This window comes from Artemia sp. Qi Xiang Cuo, chromosome 7 (assembly GCF_049724085.1).
Source record: "Artemia sp. Qi Xiang Cuo chromosome 7, ASM4972408v1, whole genome shotgun sequence".
Classification (NCBI taxonomy): Eukaryota; Metazoa; Arthropoda; class Branchiopoda; order Anostraca; family Artemiidae; genus Artemia; species Artemia sp. Qi Xiang Cuo.
This window is the reverse complement of record NC_142800.1, coordinates 52,628,921-52,653,615: the sequence shown is the minus strand read 5'-3', so window position 1 is coordinate 52,653,615 and position 24,695 is coordinate 52,628,921. Positions and strand designations below refer to the sequence as shown.

At 31.2% G+C, this 24,695-nt stretch overlaps 1 protein-coding gene across 1 annotated transcript in view; it reads left to right on the top strand.

The window, feature by feature from the left end:
• Positions 1 to 24,695, top strand: part of LOC148950413 (lipase member I-like) — a 184,289-nt gene that overhangs the window by 26,056 nt on the left and 133,538 nt on the right. The window contains exon 2 of the mRNA XM_089091594.1: positions 23,691 to 23,856. Within this exon, the coding sequence (XP_088947720.1) occupies positions 23,691 to 23,856 (166 nt within the window). The remainder of the gene's footprint in view (positions 1 to 23,690; positions 23,857 to 24,695) is intronic.

The following is a 24,695-nucleotide window of genomic DNA, read 5'->3' as shown; positions in this document are numbered from 1 at the left end:
TTGTCATAGTAACATTATCTTGATTTATCAAAGTTTATTTTGGATTTCTTTCGTTGAAATGCAAGAGTTGGATTATTTCAGTAGTGTCTTGTTGCGCTTTACCATGTCACAGATACATTCTCTTGATTTTTCAAAGTTCATTTTGGATTTCTTTCGTTGAAATGCAAGAGTTGGAATATTTCAGTAGTGTTTTGTCATGGTTTACCTTCTCACAGTTACATTCTCTTAATTTTTCAAAGTTCATTTTGGATTTCTTTCCTTGAAATGCAAGAGTTGGAATATTTCAGTAGTGTTTTGTCGTGGTTTACCTTCTCACAGTTACATTCTCTTGATTTTTCAAAGTTCATTTTGAATTTTCTTTCATGAAATGCAAGAGTTGGAGTATTTCAGTAGTGTTTTATCGTGGTTTACCTTGTCCCAGTTACATTCTATTGATTTTTCAAAGTTCATTTTGGATCTCTTTCCTTGAAATGCAAGAGTTGGAATATTTCAGTAGTGTTTTGTCGTGGTTTACCTTGTCACAGTTACATTCTCTTGATTTTTCAAAGTTCATTGTGGATTTCTTTCCTTGAAATGCAAGAGTTGGAATATTTCAGTAGTGTTTTGTCGTGGTTTACCTTGTCACAGTTACATTCTCTTGATTTTTCAATGTTAATTTTTGGATTTCTTTCGTTGAAATGCAAGATTTGGAATATTTCAGTAGTGTTTTGTTATGGTTTACCATTTCAGGATTACATTCTCATGGTTTTTCAAAGTTCATTTTGAATTTTTGTCGATGAAAAGCAAGAGTTGGAATATTTCAGTAGTGTCTTGATGTGCTTTACCTTGACACAGTTACATTCTCTTGATCTTTCCAAATTTATTTTGGATTTATTTCGTTGAAATGCAAGAGTTGGAATATTTCAGTAGTGTTTTATCGTGGTTTACCTTGTCCCCGTTACATTCTATTGATTTTTCAAAGTTCATTTTGGATCTCTTTCCTTGAAATGCAAGAGTTGGAATATTTCAGTAGTGTTTTGTCATGGTTTACCTTGTCACAGTACATTCTCTTGATTTTTCAAAGTTCATTTTGAATTTCTTTCGTGAAATGCAAGAGTTGGAATATTTCAGTAGTGTTTCGTCGTGGTTAACCATGTCACAGATACATTCTCTTAATTTTTCAAAATTCATTTTGAATTTCTTTCGTTGAAATGCAAGAGTTGGATTATTTCAGTAGTGTCTTGTTGTGCTTTACCATGTCACAGTTACATTCTCTTGATTTTTCAAAGTTCATTTTGGATTTCTTTCGTTGAAATGCAAGAGTTGAAATATTTCAGTAGTGTTTTGTCCTCGTTTACCTTCTCACAGTTACATTCTCTTGATTTTTCTAAGTTCATTTTGGATTTCTTTCCTTAAAAGGAAACTGCTGGAATATTTCAGTAGTGTTTTGTCGTGGTTTACCTTGTCACAGTAACATTCTCTTGATTTTTCAAAGTTCATTTTGAATTTCTTTCGTTGAAATGCAAGAGTTGGATTATTTCAGTAGTGTGTTGTTGCGGTTTACCTTGTCACAGATACATTCTCTTGATTTTTCAAAGTTCATTTTGGATTTCTTTCGTTGAAATGCAAGAGTTGGAATATTTCAGTAGTGTTTTGTCATGGTTTACCTTCTCACAGTTACATTCTCTTGATTTTTCAAAGTTCATTTTGGATTTCTTTCGTTGAAATGCAACAGTTGGAATATTTCAGTAGGGTTTTGTCGTGGTTTACCTTCTTACAGTTACGTTCTCATGATTTTTATAAGTTTATTTTGTATTTCTTTCCTTGAAAGGCAAGAGATTGAACATTTCAGTAGTGTTTTGTTGTGGTTTAACTTGTCATAGTAACATTATCTTGATTTTTAAAAGCTCATTTTGGTTATTACTTTCTCTTGATTTTTCGAAGTTCATTTTGAATTTCTTTCATGAAATGCAAGAGTTGGAATATTTCAGTAGTGTCTTGTTGTGCTTTACCTTGTCACTGTTATATTATAGTTATTTTTAGAAGCTCTTTTGGGATATTTACATTGTTATGATTTTTAAAAGTTCATTTGAATAAAATTCGAGAAATGCATGAATTTAAATATTTTAGTATCGTCTTGTTTTGCTTTTAATTGTCGAAGTTACATTCTTTTGAAATTTAAAAGTTCATTTTGAATTTCTTTCCTTGAAATGCAAGAGTTGGAATATTTCAGTAGTGTTTTGGCATGGTTTACCATATCACTGTTACATGCTCTTGATTTTTCCAAGTTCATTTTGAATTTCGTTCGTGAAAGGCAAGAGTTGGAATATTCCAGTAGTGTTTTGTCATGGTTTACCTTGTCACAGTTACATTGTCTTGATTTTTCAAAGTTCATTTTGGATTTCTTTCCTTGAAATGCAAGAGTTGGAATATTTCAGTAGTGTTTTGTCGTGGTTTACCTTGTCACAGTTACATTCTCATGATTTTTAAAAGTTCATTTTTGGATTTCTATCGTTGATATGCAAGAGTTGGAATATTTCAGTAGTGTTTTGTCGTGGTTTACCTTGTCACAGTTACATTCTATTGATTTTTCAAAGTTAATTTTTTATTTATTTAATTTAAATTCAAGATTTTGATTATTTAAATAGTGTTTTGTCATGATTTACCTTGCCACAGTTACATTCTCTTGATTTTTCAAAGTTCATTTTGAATTTCTTTCATTGAAAGGCAAGAGTTGGAATATTTTATTAGAGTTTTGTCGTGGTTTAATATCTCACTGTTACTTTATCTTTATTTTTCATAGTTCGTTTTGGATTTCTTTCGTTGAAATGCAAGAGTTGGAATATTTCAGTAGTGTTTAGTAATGGTTTACCATGTCACAGTTAAATTTTTTTTGATTTTTCAAAGTTGATTTTGAATTTCAATCATTGAAATGCAGGAGTTGGAATATTTCAGTAGTGTTTTGTCGTGTTTTAACATGTCACAGTTACATTCTATTAATTTTTCAAAGTTAATTTTGAATTTATTTCGTTGAACTGCAAGAGTTGGATTTTTTCAGTAGTGTTTTGTCATGGTTTACCTTGTCACAGTTACATTCTCATGATTTTTTCAAAGTTCATTTTGAATTTCTTTCATTGAAATGCAAGAGTTGGATTATTTCAGTAGTGTTTTGTTGTGGTATACCTTGTCAAACTTACATTCTCTTGATTTTTCAAAGTTCATTTTGTATTTCTTTCGTTGAAGTACAAGAGTTGGAATATTTCAGTAGTGTTTTGTTGTGCATTACCTTGTCACAGTTACATTCTCTTGATTTTTCAAAGTTCATTTTGAATTTCTTTCGTGAAATGCAAGAGTTGGAATATTTCAGTAGTGTTTTGTTATGGTTTACCTTGTCACAGTTACATTCTCTTGATTTTTTTAAAGTTTTTCAAAGTTCATTTTGTATTTCTTTCGTGAAATGCAAGAGTTGGAATATTTCAGTAGTGTTTTGTTATGGTATACCTTGTCACAGTTAAATTCTCTTGATTTTTTCAAAGTTTTTCAAAGTTCATTTTGAATTTCTTTCGTGAAATGCAAGAGTTGGAATATTTCAGTAGTGTTTTGTCGTGGTTTACCATCTCACAGTTACATTCTCTTTATTTCTCAAAATTCATTTTGGATTTCTTTCGTTGAAATGCAAGAGTTGGAATATTTCAGTCGTGTTTAGTCATGGTTTACCATGTCACAGTTACATTTTTTTTGATTTTTCAATGTTAATTTTGAATTTATTTCATTGAAATGCAAGATTTGGATTATTTCAGTAGTGTTTTGTAGTGGTTTACATTGTCACAGTTACATCCTCTTAATTTTTCAAACTTCATTTTAAATTTCTTTCGTTGAAATGCAAGAGTTGGAATATTTCAGTAGTGTTTTGTTATGGTTTACCTTGTCACAGTTACATTCTCTTGATTTTTCAAAGTTCATTTTTAATTTCTTTCATTGAAATGCAAGAGTTGGAATATTTCAGTAGTGTTTTGTCATGGTTTACCTTGCCACAGTTACATGCTCTTGATTTTTCAAAGTTCATTTTGAATTTCTTTCGTGAAAGGCAAGAGTTGGAATATTTCAGTTGTGTTTTGTCGTGGTTTACCTTGTAACAGTTACATTGTCTTGATTTTTCAAAGTTCATTTTGGATTTCTTTCCTTGAAATGCAAGAGTTGGAATATTTCAGTAGTGTTTTGTCGTGGTTTACATTGTCACAGTTACATTCTCATGATTTTTCAAAGTTCATTTTTAATTTCTTTCATTGAAATGCAAGAGTTGGAATATTTCAGTAGTGTTTTGTCATGGTTTACCTTGCCACAGTTACATTCTCCTGATTTTTCAAAGTTCATTTTGAATTTCTTTCATTGAAATGCAAGAGTTGGAATATTTCATTAGTGTTTTGTCATGGTTCACCTTCTCACAGTTACATTGTCTTGATTTTTCAAAGTTCATTTTGGATTTCTATCGTTGAAATGCAAGAGTTGGAATATTTCAGTAGTGTTTAGTCATGGTTTACCATGTCACAGTTACATTTTTTTGATTTTTCAAAGTTCATTTTGAATTTCTTTAATTGAAATGCAAGAGTTGGATTATTTCAGTAGTGTTTTGTCGTGGTTTACCTTGTCACACCTACATTCTCTTAATTTTTCAATGTTCATTTTGAATTTCTTTCATTGTAATGCAAGAGTTGGAATATTTCAGTAGTGTTTTGTCGTGGTTTACCTTGTCACAGTTACATTCTCATGATTTTTTCAAAGTTCATTTTGAATTTCTTTCATTGAAACGCAAGAGTTGGATTATTTCAGTAGTGTTTTGTTGTGGTTTACCTTGTCAAACTTACATTCTATTGACTTTTCAAAGTTCATTTTGGATTTCTTTCCTTGAAATGCAAGAGTTGGAATATTTCAGTAGTGTTTAGTCGTGGTTTACCTTGTCACAGTTACATTCTCTTGATTTTTCAAAGTTTGTTGTGGGTTTCTTTCATTGAAATGCAAGAGTTGGAATATTTCAGTAGTGTTTTGTCATGGTTTATCATGTCACAGTTACATTCTCTTGATTTTTTCAAAGTTCATTTTGAATTTCTTTCATGAAATGCAAGAGTTGGAATATTTCAGTAGTGTTTTGTTGTGCTATACCTTGTCACTGTTACATTCTCTTGATTTTTCAAAGTTCTTTTTGGATTTCTTTCGTTGAAATGCAAGAGTTGGAATATTTCAGTAGTGTTTTGTCGTGCTTTACCTTGTCACAGTTACATTCTATTAATTTTTAAAAGTTCATTTTTTATTTCTTTCATTGAACTGCAAGAGTTGGAATTTTTCAGTTGTGTTTTGTCATGGTTTACCTTGTCACAGTTACATTCTCTTGATTTTTTCAAAGTTCATTTTGAATTTATTTCATTGAAATGAAAGAGTTGTATTTTTTAAGTAGTGTATTTTTGAGGTTTACATTGTCACACTTACATTCTCTTGATTTTTAAAAGTTCATTTTGTATTTCTTTCCTTGAAATGCAAGAGTTGGAATATTTACGTAGTGTTTTGTCGAGGTTTACCTTGTCACAGTTACATTCTCTTGATTTTTCAAAGTTCATTGTGGATTTCTTTACTTGAAATGCAAGAGTTGGAATATTTCAGTAGTGTTTTGTCATGGTTTATCATGTCACAGCTACATTCCATTGATTTTTTCAAAGTTCATTTTGAATTTCTTTCGTGAAATGCAAGAGTTGGAATATTTCAGTAGTGTTTCGTCGTGTTTTACCATGTCACAGATACATTCTCTTAATTTTTCAAAGTTCATTTTGAATTTCTTTCGTTGAAATGCAAGAGTTGGATTATTTCAGTAGTGTCTTGTTGTGCTTTAACTTGTCACGGATATATTCTATTGATTTTTAAATGCTCATTTTGAATTTATTTCGTCGAGAGGACGAAGTGGAATTATTTTAATATGGGGTTGTTAGAGTTTAGCTTTTATCAGTTACAATCTCTTAATTTTTCTATGTTCAGTTTTGAGCTCTTTACTTGATATTAGAGAGAATGATTATTACAGTAGAAAGTTGTGGTGGTTTACCTCCTCACAGCTCCATTCTCTTGATTTTTCAAAGTTCATTTTGAATTTCTTTCGTTGAAATGCAAGAGTTGGATTATTTCAGTAGTGTCTTGTTGTGCTTTACCATGTCACAGATGCATTCTCTTGATTTTTCAAAGTTCATTTTGGATTTCTTTCGTTGAAATGCAAGAGTTGGAATATTTCAGTAGTGTTTTGTTATGGTTTACCTTCTCACAGTTACATTCTCTTGATTTTTCAAAGTTCATTTTGGATTTCTTTCCTTGAAATGCAAGAGTTGGAATATTTCAGTAGTGTTTTGCCGTAGTTTACCTTCTCAAAATGAACTTGATTTTTCAAAGTTCATTTTGGATTTCTTTCCTTGAAATGCAAGAGTTGGAATATTTCAGTAGTGTTTTGTCGTGGTTTACTTTGTCACAGTAAAATTCTCTTGATTTTTCAAAGTTCATTTTGGATTTTTACATTTTCTTGATTTTTCAAAGTTCATTTGAATTTCTTTCATGAAATACAAGAGTTGGAATATTTCAGTAGTGTATTGTTGTGCTTTACCTTGTCACAGTTACATTCTCTTGATTTTTCAAAGTTTATTTTGGATTTCTTTCGTTGAAATGCAAGAGTTGTAATATTTCAGTAGTGTTTTTTTGTGCTTTACATTGTCACAATTACATTCTCTTGATTTTTTCAAAATTTATTTTGGATTTCTTTCCTTGAAATGCAAGATTTGGAATATTTTAGTAGTGTTTTGTCGTGGTTTACCTTGTCACAGTTACATTCTCATGATTTTTTCAAAGTTCATTTTGAATTTCTTTCATTGAAATGCAAGAGTTGGATTATTTCAGTAGTGTTTTTTTGTGGTTTACCTTGTCAAACTTACATTCTATTGATTTTTAAAAGTTCATTTTGGATTTCTTTCCTTGAAATGCAAGAGTTGGAATATTTACGTAGTGTTTTGTCGAGGTTTACCTTGTCACAGTTACATTCTCTTGATTTTTCAAAGTTTGTTGTGGGTTTCTTTCCTTGAAATGCAAGAGTTAGAATATTTCAGTAGTGTTTTGTCATGGTTTATCATGTCACATCTACATTCCATTGATTTTTTCAAAGTTCATTTTGAATTTCTTGCGTGAAATTCAAGAGTTTGAATAATTAAGTGGTGTGTAGTCGTGTTTTACCATGTCACAGATACATTTTCTTAGTTTTTCAAAGTTAATTCTTTATTTATTTCGTTGAAATGCAAGGGTTGGATTATTTCAGTAGTGTCTTGTTGTGCTTTACCATGTCACAGTTACATTCTCTTGATTTTTCAAAGTTCATTTTGGATTTCTTTCGTTGAAACGCAAGAGTTGAAATATTTCAGTAGTGTTTTGTCCTGGTTTACCTTCTCACAGTTACATTCTCTTGATTTTTATAAGTTCATTTTGGATTTCCTTCATTAAAATGCAACAGCAGGAATATTACAGTAGTGTTTTGTAGTGGTTTACCTTGTCACAGTAACATTCTCTTGATTTTTAAAAGTTCATTTTGAATTTCTTTCGTTGAAATGCAAGAGTTGGAATATTTCAGTAGTGTCTTGTTGAGCTTTACCATGTCACAGATACATTCTCTTGATTTTTCGAAGGTCATTTTGGATTTCTTTCGTTGAAATGCTAGAGTTGGAATATTTCAGTAGTGTTTTGTTATGGTTTACCTTCTCACAGTTACATTCTCTTGATTTTTCAAAGTTCATTTTGGATTTCATTCGTGAAATGCAACAGTTGGAACATTTCAGTAGTGTTTTGCCGTGGTTTACCTTCTCAAAATGAACTTGATTTTTCAAAGTTCATTTTGGATTTTTACATTCTCTTGATTTTTCAAAGTTCATTTGAATTTCTTTCATGAAATGCAAGAGTTGGAATATTTCAGTAGTCGTGGTTTACCTTGTCACAGTAACATTCTCTTGATTTTTCAAAGTTCATTTTGAATTTCTTTCGTTGGAATGCAAGAGTTGGATTATTTCAGTAGTGTCTTGTTATGGTTTACCTTGTCACAGTTACATTCTCTTGATTTTTCAAAGTTCATTTTGGATTTCTTTCCTTGAAATGCAAGAGTTGGAATATTTCAGTAGTGTTTTGTCGTGGTTTACCTTGTCACAGTAAAATTCTCTTTATTTTTCAAAGTTCATTTACGATTTTTACATTCTCTTGATTTTTCAAAGTTCATTTGAATTTCTTTCATGAAATGCAAGAGTTGGAATATTTCAGTAGTGTCTTGTTGTGCTTTACCTTGTCACTGTTACATTCTCTTGATTTTTCAAAGTTCATTTTGAATTTCTTTACTTTAAATGCAAGATTTGGAATATTTTAGTAGCGTTTTATCATGGTTTACCATATCACTGGTACATGCTCTTGATTTTTCAAAGTTAATTTTGAATTTAGTTCGTGAAAGGCAATAGTTGGAATATTTCATTTGTGTTTTGTCGTGTTTTACCTTGTAACAGTTACATTGTCTTGATTTTTCAAAGTTCGTTTTTGATTTCTTTAATTGAAATTCAAGAGTTGGAATATTTCAGTAGTGTTTTGTCGTGGTTTAAATTGTCACAGTTACATTCTCATGATTTTTAAAACTTGATTTTTGTATTTCTTTCGTTGAAATGCAAGAGTTGGAATATTTCAGTAGTTATTTGTTTTGGTTTACCTTGTCACAGTTACATTCGCTTGATTTTTCAAAGTTAATTTTTCATTTATTTCGTTGAAATGCAAGAGTTGGAATATTTCAGTAGTGTTTTGTCATGGTTTACCTTGACACATTTACATTCTATTGATTTTTCAAAGTTCATTTCGTATTTCTTTCATTGAAAAGCTAGAGTTGGAATATTTCAGTAGTGTCTTGTCGTGGTTTACCATCTCACAGTTACATTCTCTTGATTTTTCAAAGTTCATTTTGGATTTCTTTCGTTGAAATGCAAGAGTTGGAATATTTCAGTAGTGTTTAGTCATGGCTTACCATGTCACAGTTACATTTTTTTGATTTTTCAAAGTTCATTTTGAATTTCATTCATTGAAATGCAAGAGTTGGAATATTTCAGTAGTGTTTTGTCATTGTTTACCATGTCACAGTTACATTATATAAATTTTTCAAAGTTAATTTTGAATTTCTTTCATTGAACTTCAAGAGTTGGATTATTTCAGAAGTGTTTTTGAATGGTTTAACTCCTCACAGTTACATTCTAATTATTTTTTCAAAGTTCATTTTGAATTTCTTTCATTAAAATGCAAGAGTTGAATTATTTCAGTAGTGCTGTGGTTTACCTTGTCAGACTTAGATTCTATTGATTTTTCAAAGTTCATTTTGTATTTCTTTTTTTGAAATACAAGAGTTGGAATATTTCAGTAGTGTTTTTTTGTGCTTTACCTTGTCACATTTAAATTCTCTTGATTTTTCAAAGTTCATTTTGAATTTCTTTCGTTAAATGCAAGAGTTGGAATATTTCAGAAGTGTTTTGTTATGATCTACCTTGTCACAGTTACATTCTCTTGATTTTTTCAAAGTTCATTTTTATTTTCTTTCGTTGAAATGCAAGATTTGGAATATTTCAGTAGTGTTTTGTCATGGTTTACCATGTCACAGTTACATTCTCATGATTTTTCAAAGTTCATTTTGAATTTCTTTCATTGAAATGCAAGAGTTGGATTATTTCAGTACTGTTTTTTCGTGGTTTACCTTGTCACAGTTACATTCTCTTAATTTTTCAAAGTTCATTTTGAATTTCTTTCGATGAAATGCAAGAGTTGGAATATTTCAGTAGTGTTTTGTTGTGCTTTACCTTGTCACAGTTACATTTTTCTTGATTTTTCAAAGTTCATTTTGAACTTCTTTCATTGAAATGCAAGAGTTGGAATATTTTAGTAGTGTCTTGTCGTGATATACCTTGTCACAATTACATTCTCTTGATTTTTCAAAGTTCATTTTGGATTTCTTTCGTTGAAATACAAGAGATCGAATATTTCAGTAGTGTTTTTGTCATGGTTTACCTTGCCACAGTTACATTCTCTTGATTTTTCAAAGTTCATTTTGGATTTCTTTCATTGACATGCATCAGTTGGAATATTTCAGTAGTGTTTTGTCATGGTTTACCTTGCCACAGTTACATTCTCTTGATTTTTCAAAGTTCATTTTGAATTTCTTTCATTGAAGTGCAATAGTTTGACTATTTCAGTAGTGTTTTGTCGCGGTTCACCTTCTCACAGTTACATTCTCTTGATTTTTCAAAGTTCATTTTGGATTTCTTTCGTTGAAATGCAAGAGTTGGAATATTTCAGTAGTGTTTTGTCATGGTTTACCATGTCACAGTTACAATCTCATGATTTTTCAAAGTTCATTTTGAATTTCTTTCATTGAAATACAAGAGTTGGAATATTTCAGTAGTGTTTTGTCATGGTTTACCTTATCACAGTTACATTCTCTTAATTTTTCAAAGTTCATTTTGAATTTCTTTCATTGAAATGCAAGAGTTGGAATATTTCAGTAGTGTTTTGTAGTGGTTTACCTTGACACAGTTACATTCTCATGATTTTTCAAAGTTCATTTTGAATTTCTTTCATTGAAATGCAAGAGATGTATTATTTCAGTAGTGTTTTGTTGTGGTTTACATTCTTACACTTACAGTCTCTTGATTTTTCAAAGTTCATTTTGGATTTCTTTCGTTGAAATGCAAGAGTTGGAATATTTCAATAGTGTTTTGTCATGGTTTACCTTGTCACAGTTACATTCTCTTAATTTTTCAAAGTTCATTTTGAATTTCTTTCGTTGAAATGCAAGAGTTTGAATATTTAAGTAGTGTCTTTTTTTGCTTTACCTTGTCACAGTTAAATTCTATTGATTTTTTCAAAGTTAATTTTGGATTTCATTCCTTGAAATGCAAGAGTTGGAATATTTCAGTAGTGTTTAGTCGTGGTTTACCTTGTCACAGTTACATTCTCTTGATTTTTCAAAGTTCATTTTGGATTTCTTTCCTTGAAATGCAAGAGTTGGAATATTTCAGTAGTGTTTTGTTGTGGTTTACCTTGTCACAGTTACATCCTCCTGATTTTTCAAAGTTCATTTTTGGATTTCTATCGTTCAAATGCAAGAGTTGGAATATTTCAGTAGTGTTTTGTTATGGTTTACCTTGTCAAACTTACATTCTATTGATTTTTAAAAGTTCATTTTGGATTCCTTTCCTTGAAATGCAAGAGTTGGAATATTTCCGTAGTGTTTTGTCGTGGTTTACCTTGTAACAGTTAAATTATCTTTATTTTTCAAAGTTCATTGTGGATTTCTTTACTTGAAATGCAAGAGTTGGAATAATTCAGTAGTGTTTTGTCTTGGTTTACCTTGTCACAGTTACATTCTCTTGATTTTTCAATGTGCATTTTGAATTTCTTTAGTGAAATGCAAGAGTTAGAATATTTCAGTAGTATTTTGTCGTGGTTTACCATGTCACAGATACATTCTCTTAATTTTTCAAAGTTCATTTTGGATTTTTTTCGATGAAATGCAAGAGTTGGATTATTTCAGTAGTGTCTTGTTGTGCTTTACCTTTTCAAAGTTACATTCTCTTGATTTTTCAAAGTTGATTTTGAATTTCTTTCCTTGAAATGCAATAGTTGGAATATTTCAGTAGTGTTTTGTCATGGTTTACCTTATCACTGTTAAATTCTCTTGATTTTTCAGTTAATTTTGAATTTCGTTCGTGAAAGGCAAGAGTTGGAATATTTCAGTAGTGTTTTGTCGTGGTTTAACTTGTAACAGTTACATTGTCTTGATTTTTAAAAGTTCATTTTTGATTTATTTACTTGAAATGCAAGAGTTGGAATATTTCAGTAGTGTTTTGTCGTGGTTTACCTTGTCACAGTTACATTCTCATGATTTTTAAAAGTTCATTTTTGGATTTCTATCGTTGAAATGCAAGAGTTGGAATATTTCAGTAGTGTTTTGTTATGGTTTACCTTGTCACAGTTACATTCTCTTGATTTTTCAAAGTTCATTGTGGATTTCTGTCCTTGAAATACAAGAGTTGGAATATTTCATTAGTGTTTTGTCATGGTTTATCTTGCCACAGTTACATTCCCTTGATTTTTCAAAGTTCATTTTGAATTTCTTTCGTGAAATGCAAGAGTTGGAATATTTCAGTAGTGTTTTGTCGTGGTTTACCATGTCACAGATACATTCTCTTAATTTTTCAAAGTTCATTTTTAATTTCTTTCGTTGAAAAGCAAGAGTTGGATTATTTCAGTAGTGTTTTGTCATGGTTTACCTTGTCACAGTTATATTCTCTTGATTTTTCAAAGTTGATTTTGAATTTCTTTCCTTGAAATGCAAGAGTTGGAATATTTCAGTAGTGTTTTGGCATGGTTTACCATATCACTGTTACATGCTCTTGATTTTTCAAAGTTCATTTTGAATTTCGTTCGTGAAAGGCAAGAGTTGGAATATTTCAGTAGTGTTTTGTCGTGGTTTACCTTGTCACAGTTACATTGTCTTGATTTGTCAAAGTTTATTTTGGATTTCTTTCCTTGAAATGCAAGGGTTGGAATATTTCAGTAGTGTTTTGTCGTGGTTTACCTTGTCACAGTTACATTCTCATGATTTTTAAAAGTTCATTTTTGGATTTATATCGTTGAAATGTAAGAGTTGGAATATTTCAGTAGTGTGTTGTTATGGTTTACCTTGTCACAGTTACATTCTCTTGATTTTTTAAAGTTATTTTTAATTTCTTTCGCTGAAATGCAAGAGTTGGAACATTTCAGTAGTGTTTTGTCATGGTTTACCTTGCCACAGTTACATTCTCCTGATTTTTCAAAGTTCATTTTGAATTTCTTTCATTGAAATGCAAGAGTTGGAATATTTCAGTAGTGTTTTGTCGTGGTTTACCAGCTAACAGTTACATTCTCTTGATTTTTCAAAGTTCATTTTGGATTTCTTTCGTTGAAATGCAAGAGTTGGAATATTTCAGTAGTGTTTAGTCATGGTTTACCATGTCACAGTTACATTTTTTTGATTTTTCAAAGTTCATTTTGAATTTCTTTAGTTGAAATGCAAGAGATGTATTATTTCAGTAGTGTTTTGTCATGGTTTACCTTATCACAGTTACATTCTCTTAATTTTTCAAAGTTCATTTTGAATTTCTTTCATTGAAATGCAAGAGTTGGAATATTTCAGTCGTGTTTTGTCGTGGTTAACCTTGCCACAGTTACATTCTCATGATTTTTCAAAGTTCATTTTGAATTTCTTTCATTGAAATGCAAGAGATGTATTATTTCAGTAGTGTTTTGTTGTGGTTTACATTCTCACACTTCCATTCTCTTGATATTTCAAAGTTCATTTTGTATTTCTGTCTTTGAAATGCAAGAGTTGGAATATTTCAATAGTGTTTTGTCATGGTTTACCTTTTCACAGTTACATTCTCTTAATTTTTCAAAGTTCATTTTTAATTTCTTTAGTTGAAATGCAAGAGTTGGAATATTTAAGTAGTGTTTTGTTGTGCTTTACCTTGTCACAGTTACATTCTATTGATTTTTTTCAAAGTTCATTTTGGATTTCATTCCTTGAAATGCAAGAGTTGGAATATTTCAGTAGTGTTTAGTCCTGGTTTACCTTGTCACAGTTACATTCCCTTGATTTTTCAAAGTTCATTTTGGATTTCTTTCCTTGAAATGCAAGAGTTGGAATATTTCAGTAGTGTTTTGTTGTGGTTTACCATGTCACAGTTACATTCTCTTGATTTTTCGAAGTTCATTTTTGGATTTCTATCATTCAAATGCAAGAGTTGGAATATTTCAGTAGTGTTTTGTTATGGTTTACCTTGTCACAGTAACATTCTCTTGATTTTTTCAAAGTTCATTTTGAATTTCTTTCGTTGAAATGCAAGAGTTGGATTATTTCAGTAGTGTCTTGTTGCGCTTTACCATGTCACAGATACATTCTCTTGATTTTTCAAAGTTCATTTTGGATTTCTTTCGTTGAAATGCAAGAGTTGGAATATTTCAGTAGTGTTTTGTTAACACTTTTGGCATGGTTTACCATATCACTGTTACATGCTCTTGATTTTTCAAAGTTCATTTTGAATTTCGTTCGTGAAAGGCAAGAGTTGGAATATTTCAGTAGTGTTTTGTCATGGTTTACCTTGTCACAGTTACATTCTATTGATTTTTCAAAGTTCATTTTGGATTTCTTTCCTTGAAATGCAAGAGTTGGAATATATCCGTAGTGTTTTGTTGTGCTTTACCTTGTCACAGTTACATTCTCTTGATTTTTTAATGTTCATTGTGGATTTCTTTCCTTGAAATGCAAGAGTTGGAATAATTCAGTAGTGTTTTGTCATGGTTTATCTTGTCACAGTTAAATTCTCTTGATTTTTCAAAGTTCATTTTGAATTTCTTTCGTGAAATGCAAGAGTTGGAATATTTCAGTAGTGTTTTGTCGTGGTTTACCATGTCACAGATACATTCTCTTAATTTTTCAAAGTTCATTTTTAATTTCTTTCGTTGAAATGCAAGAGTTGGATTATTTCAGTAGTGTTTTGTTGTGCTTTACCTTGTCAAAGTTACATTCTCTTGATTTTCAAAGTTGATTTTGAATTTCTTTCCTTGAAATGCAAGAGTTGGAATATTTCAGTAGTGTTTTGGCATGGTTTACCATATCACAGTTACATTCTCTTGATTTTTAAGTTCATTTTGAATTTCGTTCGTGAAAGGCAAGAGTTGGAATATTTCAGTAGTGTTTTGTCGTGGTTTACCTTGTCACAGTTACATTGTCTTGATTTGTCAAAGTTTATTTTGGATTTCTTTACTTGAAATGCAAGGGTTGGAATATTTCAGTAGTGTTTTATCGTGGTTTACCTTATCACAGTTACATTCTCATGATTTTTAAAAGTTGATTTTTGGATTTCTTTCATTGAAATGTAAGTGTTGGAATATTTCAGTAGTTTTTTGTGTTGGTTTACATTGTCACAGTTACATTCGCTTGATTTTTCAAAGTTCATTGTGGATTTCTTTCCTTGAAATGCAAGAGTTGGAATAATTCAGTAGTGTTTTGTCATGGTTTATCTTGTCACAGTTACATTCTCTTGATTTTTCAAAGTTCATTTTGAATTTCTTTCGTGAAATGCAAGAGTTGGAATATTTCAGTAGTGTTTTGTCGTGGTTTACCATGTCACAGATACATTCTCTTAGTTTTTCAAAGTTAATTCTGAATTTCTTTCGTTGAAATGCAAGGTTTGGAATATTTCAGTAGTGTTTTGTTATGGTTTACCTTGTCACAGTTACATTCTCTTGATTTTCAAAGTTGATTTTGAATTTCTTTCCTTGAAATGCAAGAGTTGGAATATTTCAGTAGTGTTTTGTCATGGTTTACCTTGCCACAGTTACATTCTCCTGATTTTTCAAAGTTCATTTTGAATTTCTTTCATTGAAATGCAAGAGTTGGAATATTTCAGTAGTATTTTGTCGTGGTTTACCATCACACAGTTACATTCTCTTTATTTTTCAAAGTTAATTTTGTATTTCTTTCGTTGAAATGCAAGAGTTGGAATATTTCAGTAGTGTTTAGTCATGGATTACCATGTCACAGTTACATTGTTTTGATTTTTCAAAGTTCATTTTGAATTTCTTTCATTGAAATGCAAGAGTTGGATTATTTCAGTATTGTTTTGTAATGGTTTACATTGTCACAGTTACATTCTATTAATTTTTCAAAGTTCATTTTGAATTTCTTTCGTTGAAATGCAAGAGTTGGAATATTTCAGTAGTGTTTTGTCGTGGTTTACCTTGTCACAGTTACATTATCATGATTTTTGCCAAGTTCATTTTGAATTTCTTTCATTGAAATGCAAGAGTTGGATTATTTCAGTAGTGTATTATTGTGTTTTACCTTGTCAAACTTACATCCTCTTGGTTTTTCAAAGTTAATTTTGTATTTCTTCCGTTGAAATACAATAGTTGGATTATTTCAGTAGTGTTTGGTTATAATTATCCTTGTCAGACTTACATGCTCTTGATTTTTCAAATTTAATTTTGAATTTATTTCGTGAAATGCAAGAGTTGGAATATTTCAGTAGTGTTTTGTTATGATCTACCTTTTCAAAGTTGCATTCTTATGATTTTTTTAAAAGTTTTTCAAAGTTCATTTTGTATTTCTTTCGTGAAATGCAAGAGTTGGAATATTTCAGTAGTGTTTTTTTATGGTATACCTTGTCACAGTTAAAATCTCTTGATTTTTTCAAAGTTTTTCAAAGTTCATTTTGAATTTCTTTCGTGAAATGCAAGAGTTGGAATATTTCAGTAGTGTTTTGTTATGGTTTACCTTGTCACAGTTACATTCTCTTGATTTTTTCAAAGTTCATTTTGAATTTCCTTCGTTGAAATGTAAGACTTGGAATATTTCACTAGTGTTTTGTCGTGGTTTACCTTGTCACAGTTACATTCTCTTAATTTTTCAAAGTTCATTTTGAATTTCTTTCGTTGAAATGCAAGAGTTGGAATATTTTAGTAGTGTTTTGTTGTGCATTACCTTGTCACAGTTACATTTCTCTTGATTTTTCAAAGTTCATTTTGAACTTCTTTCATTGAAATGCAAGAGTTGGAATATTTTAGTAGTGTCTTGTCGTGATATACATTGTCACAATTACATTCTCTTGATTTTTCAAAGTTCATTTTGGATTTCTTTCGTTGAAATACAAGAGATCGAATATTTCAGTAGTGTTTTTGTCATGGTTTACCTTGTCACAGTTATATGCTCTTGATTTTTCAAAATTCAGTTAGAATATCTTTCGTGAAATACAAGAGTTGGAATATTTTAGTAGTGTTTTGTCGTGGTTTACCTTGCCAAATTTACATTCTTATAATTTTTCAAAGATCATTTTGGATTTTTTTCATTGAAATGAAAGAGTTGGAATATTTCATTAGTGTCTTGTCATAGTTTACCATGTCACAGTTACATTCTCTTGATTTTTCAAAGTTCATTTTGAATTTATTTCGTTGAAATGCAAGAGTTGGATTATTTCAGTAGTGTTTTGTCGTGGTTTACCTTATCACAGTTACATTCTCTTAATTTTTCAAAGTTCATTTTGAATTTATTTCATTGAAATGAAAGAGTTGGAATATTTCATTAGTGTTTTGTTGTGGTTAACCTTGTCACAGTTACATTCTCATGATTTTTCAAATTTCATTTTGAATTTCTTTCATTGAAATGCAAGAGATGTATTATTTCAGTAGTGTTTTGTTGTGGTTTACATTCTTACACTTACATTCTCTTGATTTTTCAAAGTTCATTTTGGATTTCTTTCGTTGAAATGCAAGAGTTGGAATATTTCAATAGTGTTTTGTCATGGTTTACCTTATCACAGTTACATTCTCTTAATTTTTCAAAGTTCATTTTGAATTTCTTTCGTTGAAATGCAAGAGTTGGAATATTTAAGTAGTGTTTTTTTGTGCTTTACCTTGCCACAGTTACATTCTATTGATTTTTTCAAAGTTCATTTTGGATTTAAATCCTTGAAATGCAAGAGTTGGAATATTTTAGTAGTGTTTAGTCGTGGTTTACCTTGTCACAGTTACATTCTCTTGATTTTTCAAAGTTCATTTTGGATTTCTTTCCTTGAAATGCAGAGTTGGAATATTTCAGTAGTGTTTTGTTGTGGTTTACCTTGTCACAGTTACATACTCTTTATTTTTCAAAGTTCATTTTTGGATTTCTATCGTTGAAATACAAGAGTAGGAATATTTCAGTAGTGTTTTGTTATGGTTTACCTTGTCGAATTTATATTCTAGTGATTTTTTCAATTTCCATTTTTAAATTCTTTATGTGAAATACAGGACTTGTAATATCTAAGTTGTTTTCTGCCCTGGTTTACCATGCCACATTTATATTCTATTTATTTTTCAATGTTCATTTTGAATTTCTTTCATTGAAATGCAAAAGTTGGATTATTTCAGTAGTGTTTTGTCATGGTTCATCACCTCACAGTTACATTCTCTTGATTTTTCAAAGTTCACTTTGAATTTATTTGGTTGAAATGCAAGAGTTGGAATATTTCAGTAGTGTTTTGTCCTGGTTTTCCGTGTCACAGTTACATTCTCATGGTTTTTCAAAGTTCATTTTAAATTTCTTTTATTGAAATGCAAGAGTTGGAATGTGTCACTAGTGTTTTGTCGTGATTTACCTTGTCACAGTTACATTCTCTTGATTTTTCAAAGTTCATTTTGGATTTCTTTCCTTGAAATGCAAGAGTTGGAATTTTTCAGTAGTTTTATGTCGTGGTTTACCTTGTCACAGTTACATTCTCATGATTTTTCAAAGTTCAAATTCCACATTATTGCACAAAAATATCAAAACCATAGGTTAGGTGACTGTGGCAAGGTAGACCATGACGAAACACTACTGAAATATTCCAACTCTTGCATTTCAACGAAAGAAATCCAAAATGAACTTTGAAAAAATCAAGAGAATGTAACTGCGACAAGGTAAACCATAGCAAAACACTACTGAAATATTCCAACTCTTGCTTTTCAACGATAGAAATCCAAAAATGAACTTTGAAAAATCAAGAGGATGTAACTGTGACAAGGTAAACCACAACAAAACACTACTGAAATATTCAAACTCTTGCATTTCAAGGAAAGAAATCCAAAATGAACTTTGAAAAATCAAGAGAAAGTAACTGTGAGAAGGTAAACCACGACTAAACACTACTGAAATATTCCAACTCTTGCATTTCAAGGAATGAAATCCAAAATGAACTTTGAAAAAAATCAATAGAATGTAACTGTGACAAGGTAAAGCACAAAAAAACAATACTTAAATATTCCAACTTTTGCATTTCAACGAAAGAAATTCAAAATGAACTTTGAAAAATTAAGAGAATGTAACTGTGATAAGGTAAACCATGACAAAACACTATTGAAATATTCCAACTCTTGCATTTCAACGAAAGAAATCCAAAATGAACTTTGAAATATCAAGAGAATGTAAGTGTGAGAATGTAAACCACAACAAAACACTACTGAAATAATCCATCTCTAGCATTTCAATGAAAGAAATTCAAAATGAACTTTGAAAAATCATGAGAATGTAACTGTGGCAAGGTTAACCACGACAAAACACTACTGAAATATTCCAACTCTTTCATTTCAATTACAGAAATTCAAAATGAACTTTGAAAAATTAAGAGAATGTAACTGTGATAAGGTAAACCACGACAAAACACTACTGAAATAATCCAACTCTTTCATTTCAATGAAAGAAATTCAAAAAGAACTTTGAAAAATCATGAGAATGTAAATGTGACATGGTAAACCATGACAAAACACTACTGAAATATTCCAACTCTTGCATTTCAACGAAGGAAATACACAATGAACTTTTAAAAATCAAGAGAATGTAACTGTGCGATGGTGAACCACGACAAAACACTACTGAAATATTCCAACTCTTGCATTTCAATGAAAGAAATTCAAAATGAACTTTGAAAAATCAAGAGAATTTAACTGTGGCAAGGTAAACCATGACAAAACACTACTGAAATATTCCAACTCTTGCATTTCACGAAAGAAATTCAAAATGAACTTTGAAAAATCAAGAGAATGTAACTGTGGCAAGGTAAACCATGACAAAAACACTACTGAAATATTCGATCTCTTGTATTTCAACGAAAGAAATCCAAAATTAACTTTGAAAAATCAAGAGAATGTAATTGTGACAAGGTATATCACGACAAGACACTACTAAAATATTCCAACTCTTGCATTTCAATGAAAGAAATTCAAAATGAACTTTGAAAAATCAAGAGAAATGTAACTGTGACAAGGTAAAGCACAACAAAACACTACTAAAATATTCCAACTCTTGCATTTCAACGAAAGAAATTTAAAATGAACTTTGAAAAATTAAGAGAATGTAACTGTGACAAGGTAAACCACGACAAAACACTACTGAAATAATCCAACTCTTGCATTTAAAAGAAAGAAATTCAAAATTAACTTTTAAAAATAAAGAAAATGTAACTGTGACAATGTAAACCACTACAAAACACTACTGAAATATTCCAACTCTTGCATTTCAACGAAAGAAATCCAAAATGAACTTTGAAAAATCAAGAGAATGTAACTGTGACATGGTGAACCACGACAAAACACTACTGAAATATTCCAACTCTTACATTTCAATGAAAGAAATTCAAAATGAACTTTGAAAAATCAAGAGAATGTAACTGTGGCAGGGTAAATCATGACAAAACACTACTGAAATGTTCCAACACTTGCATTTCAGCGAATGAAATTAAAAAAAAACTTTTAAAAAATTAAGAGAATTTAACTGTAACAAGGTAAATGATAAAAACACGCTTCTGAAAGATTCCAACTCTTACATTTCAAGAAAGAAACTCAAAATTAACTGAAAAAAACATTGAAAAATCAAAGATAATTTAGAAGTAAAACGTAGAACACTGAAAAAAAAAAATTTAAATATTTAAAATCTTGCATTTCAAGAAAGAAATTCAAAAGTAAATTTTAAAAATCAAGAGAATGTAACACTGACAAGTTAAATCACTACAAGACCCAACTTTAATATTAAAACTCTATCTATTCAACGATATTAATCAAAAAAGAACTTTGATAAATCAAGAGAATGTAATTGTGACAAAGGTAAACCACGATAAAGCACTACTGAAATATACCAAATCTTGCATTACAATGTAAAAAATCCAAAATGAACTTTTAAAAATCAATAGAATATAAAAATCCAAAATGAACTTTGAAAAATAAAGAAAGTTAAAAAAAAATGTTGGGGGGGGGTTTTTGGGAGGGAGGGTGACGGACTTGGGGCTGAAGGGATGGTGAAGGGATAGGATTTAGGGATAGGGGGAGGACTTGGGGCCCAAGTATCAGAAGAAATTTTTTACCTAGTATGCATCTCAAATTATCGTGCTATGCATATTCTCATGATGATGCCATAAAACTGCCCCGAAACATGTCACTTTTAACACCTATCAAAAATCCAATTGATAAATCGAATGTGCTTGAACATGTTCCAGTTCAATGGAATGAACCTGTTACGATATTGTGAGGCATAACATCAGTTGGGCAATGTCCCAGAAACAATTCATTGGATGTATTTCTAAAATCATAATATGTTCAAAGGCTTGTTGGTTCAGTCGATTAACGTTTTGTTCTTTTACCTTAGGATATAAATCAATGAGAAGATACTTAGAATGTAAAAAATCATATCATTGGAAAAGAAAAATATCACCATTAGAGTACAATAAAATGACATCAATAAAAAAAACTATTAAAAAAAAAAAAATAATAATAATTAATGTAATTATGTAAATTAATTTAATTATGTAAATTAATTAATAATAAAATAAATTATGTAGATTAGTTCAAGGTTAAACATAAGTCAACCACGCCTAACAAATTAAATTACAAAAAGAATTTCACAATTTCATACAAAGGAATCGTCACGCACTTTGAACACAGATCAGCACGAATTTTCACGGTGGTTGAATTCCGGTCATTACACTGTCTGCTTGTATTGGTGGGAGTACTGTCCGCTTGAAACTGTTATAGCTATATGGGAGACACCCCGCTCTTAAGCATTATAGCTATATAGGGAGACACCCCGCTACTTACCATTAATACCAATACTACTTGAGTCTTTGTTATCTGACCTTTGAACAATTTTTAACTTAACAGCTATCTCAAATTTTTTATCGGATGCATTAGGAAAAAAGGGGCGTGTGGGAGGGGGACTAGTTGCCCTCCAATCTCTTTTGAATCTCAAAAACTGAACTAGAACTTTCAATTTCCAATTAAGTTAGCCCTCTCTGAAGTTTTTCGAGCATCCCTTCCATAAGAACCATATATTTCCCCAGGGTATAACTTAAAACGCCTGCCCTCGGGCCTTGGGAGGCTGTGCCGACCCTGGAGTTTTCGTTATGTGGTCTTTGAACTATTTTTAAGAAAATTGCTATCTCAAAGTTCTTATCGGATGATTTGAGAAAAAAGGGCGTGGAGGGGTGGAGGGCTAGGTGTCCTCCAATCTCTCTGACCCTTAAAAAGTGAACTAGAACTTACAATTTCCAATCAAATGTGCCCTCTTTGAAGTTTATACGAGTATTTCTTTCACAAGCACCATATATACTCCCAACGTACAAATTTAGACCCCCGTCTCCTGACCATGGGGGTTGTACCGACACAAGAATTTTTCCTAAGTGATCTTTGAACTATTTTTATCAAAATAGCTATCTCAAAATTTTTATCGGATGCATTTGGGAAAAAAGGAAGTTGGAGGGGGGATTGATTACCCTCCAACATCTTTTGACGCTTAAAAGATGAACTAGAACTTTCCATTTCCAATCAAATGAGCCCTCTCTGAAGTTTATACGAGTATTCCTTACATAAGAACCATATATGCCTCCAGGGCATAACTTATAACCCTTACCCTGAAGACCTTGGGAGGCGGGTCTCATGCTCAAAGATATAATTTCCAGAACTTTCAACTACGTTGAACAATATGGCTATCTCAAAGTTTTGATTGCAAGTCTTTGGGGAAATGGTGGGCGTTAAGGGGTGTTAGTTGCTTTCCAATCACTTTCGACTATTAGAGCACTATCCAAAAAATTTCCAATCGAATGAGCCCTTTTTGAAGTTTTTATGGTAACGCTTTCTATAATATACTTTACATACCCCCAGGGCATAACTTAAAATCCTGGCCCTGAGGGCTGTGGGGGGGTTGTCATCCTCAAAGACCTAATTTCCAGAATTTTAAAAAACATTGTACAAAATGGCTATCTCAAAATTTTGATTGAATGTGTTTGGGGAAAAGGTGGGCGTGAGACTTCACTATAGCTGACTTCACTGTAGTCAAGTCAAGTACCGTTTTTATTTCGCTTAATACTTTTTGTATCATCATTTCATAAAAGAGTGCAAAGTGCAAATAATGGGCAAAAACTGGGCAAATCTCGTCCTAGGTGTGAAAGAGTGCAACGGAAAAAAAGAGTGCATTTCACACGAAAAGTGTGTAAGTTGGAAATCCTGCCTTTGCCTCTCACTGAGATTATGTATTTTGGCGCTTTACTCCAATTAGCCATGGCTCCCAAGTTTTTCATCGCTTCCACCAAGTTTATTTTAATTCAAAGTTTTTTTAACACACTGATAAATTTGATAAATTCTATGCTTTCCAACTCTTCATGACTGACTTAGTTTTGGCCTTGTTTGGCTAGAAGGGTGGTTTCTCGGTGCAAACCGGCAGCAGTCAACACTCCTTTTTGGCAAAAGATTTTCGTTACCCAATTAGGGGACTAGAGGCTAAGATAACGGGTCAAAGAGCCTTCTCTCGAAGCTCTGTGGCCATTGGTTTAATGAAAATACCCCTACAAAAAATACAAACAGAAAACAAACAAATAAAAAGAGGGTCTTGAACCCCTGTCTGGAGGTTAGGTTAGGTTGTTAGAGCAACTGTTGTTAGAGCAAAGGTACCCCTTTTGAACAAAACAAATACCCTTTCTGAACTATTAGCTATGAAAATCCAGTCTCTAGAATCCCTTGTGCAAAAGATAATTGAATATAAATTATAATGTTGTCCGTAATCTAAGTTATATTTGATTTTATTCTAGCAATCCTGAAGTACTGGTATGAGACTAGAAGCGCACGGTTAGCTCAGCCGTTTTTTGTCTCGAAGATTGCATTTTTGTCCTCCCAATTTAAAGCAAAAGAAAAATCAGCTGAACGACTTATAGATATTTTTGATCCTCGGGATGTATTCTTCTTTCTTTATACGAGGTAAGCACTGTTCTTATTGTTATGCTGTTCCTATGTTTTGAAAACCAATCACCATTGATAAAAGTAATCATGTTTGTAGCGGTAGCTGCAACCTAGTATACACCCATAGTAACCAAAAGTTAAAAATGTTTTAAGAAAACCGCCTTATGAAAAAGAATTGCCATGTATCACTGTTTCAGAAACAGTAGCTGTTATTTTTTTTTTTTTTGTCTTAAATGTAAAATTTTATTGTGAAAAAAATTTTATGGTGATTTCGAAAAAAAACCTGAATCCCCTCGAAAACTACGTCAGATCAATATTAAAAGTATACCATTAGAATTAGCATGGTCAAAAACCTTGTATAGGGAAATTACAGTCCCCCTCCTTGAAAAACAAGGAAAATCACTTTTATGCAACGACAGCACTGATCTGTCTCACCTTTTTTCTATTTTTTTTTTTATCTCCAGGCCTAGCGGGCTACCAGAACATCATAGAGAGATGCTTAATTGCTCATTCAAAAGTTATTTCTAATATCTACATGCTTTTTTTGTATTCCGCCATCTGCAGGTGCCATATGGCACTGGAAAGGCGCATTTTGTGCCATTTCTCAAGGGGTGGCACTAGCAAGCTACCAGAACATCGTAGACAGATTTTTTATAGCTCATATCTACGTTCTTTCTATGACATCCACCACCTGCAAGTTCCAAATGGCACTAAAAATGGCACTTCTAGTGCAATGTCTCAAGTGGAAAAGCTGGGGCTATTAGGCTAGCAGAACATATAAGAATTATGTTTAACGGTTTTTTTTAATCTATTGCTCATATCCATGTGTTTTTTTCTATCGATTTTACCATTCGTAG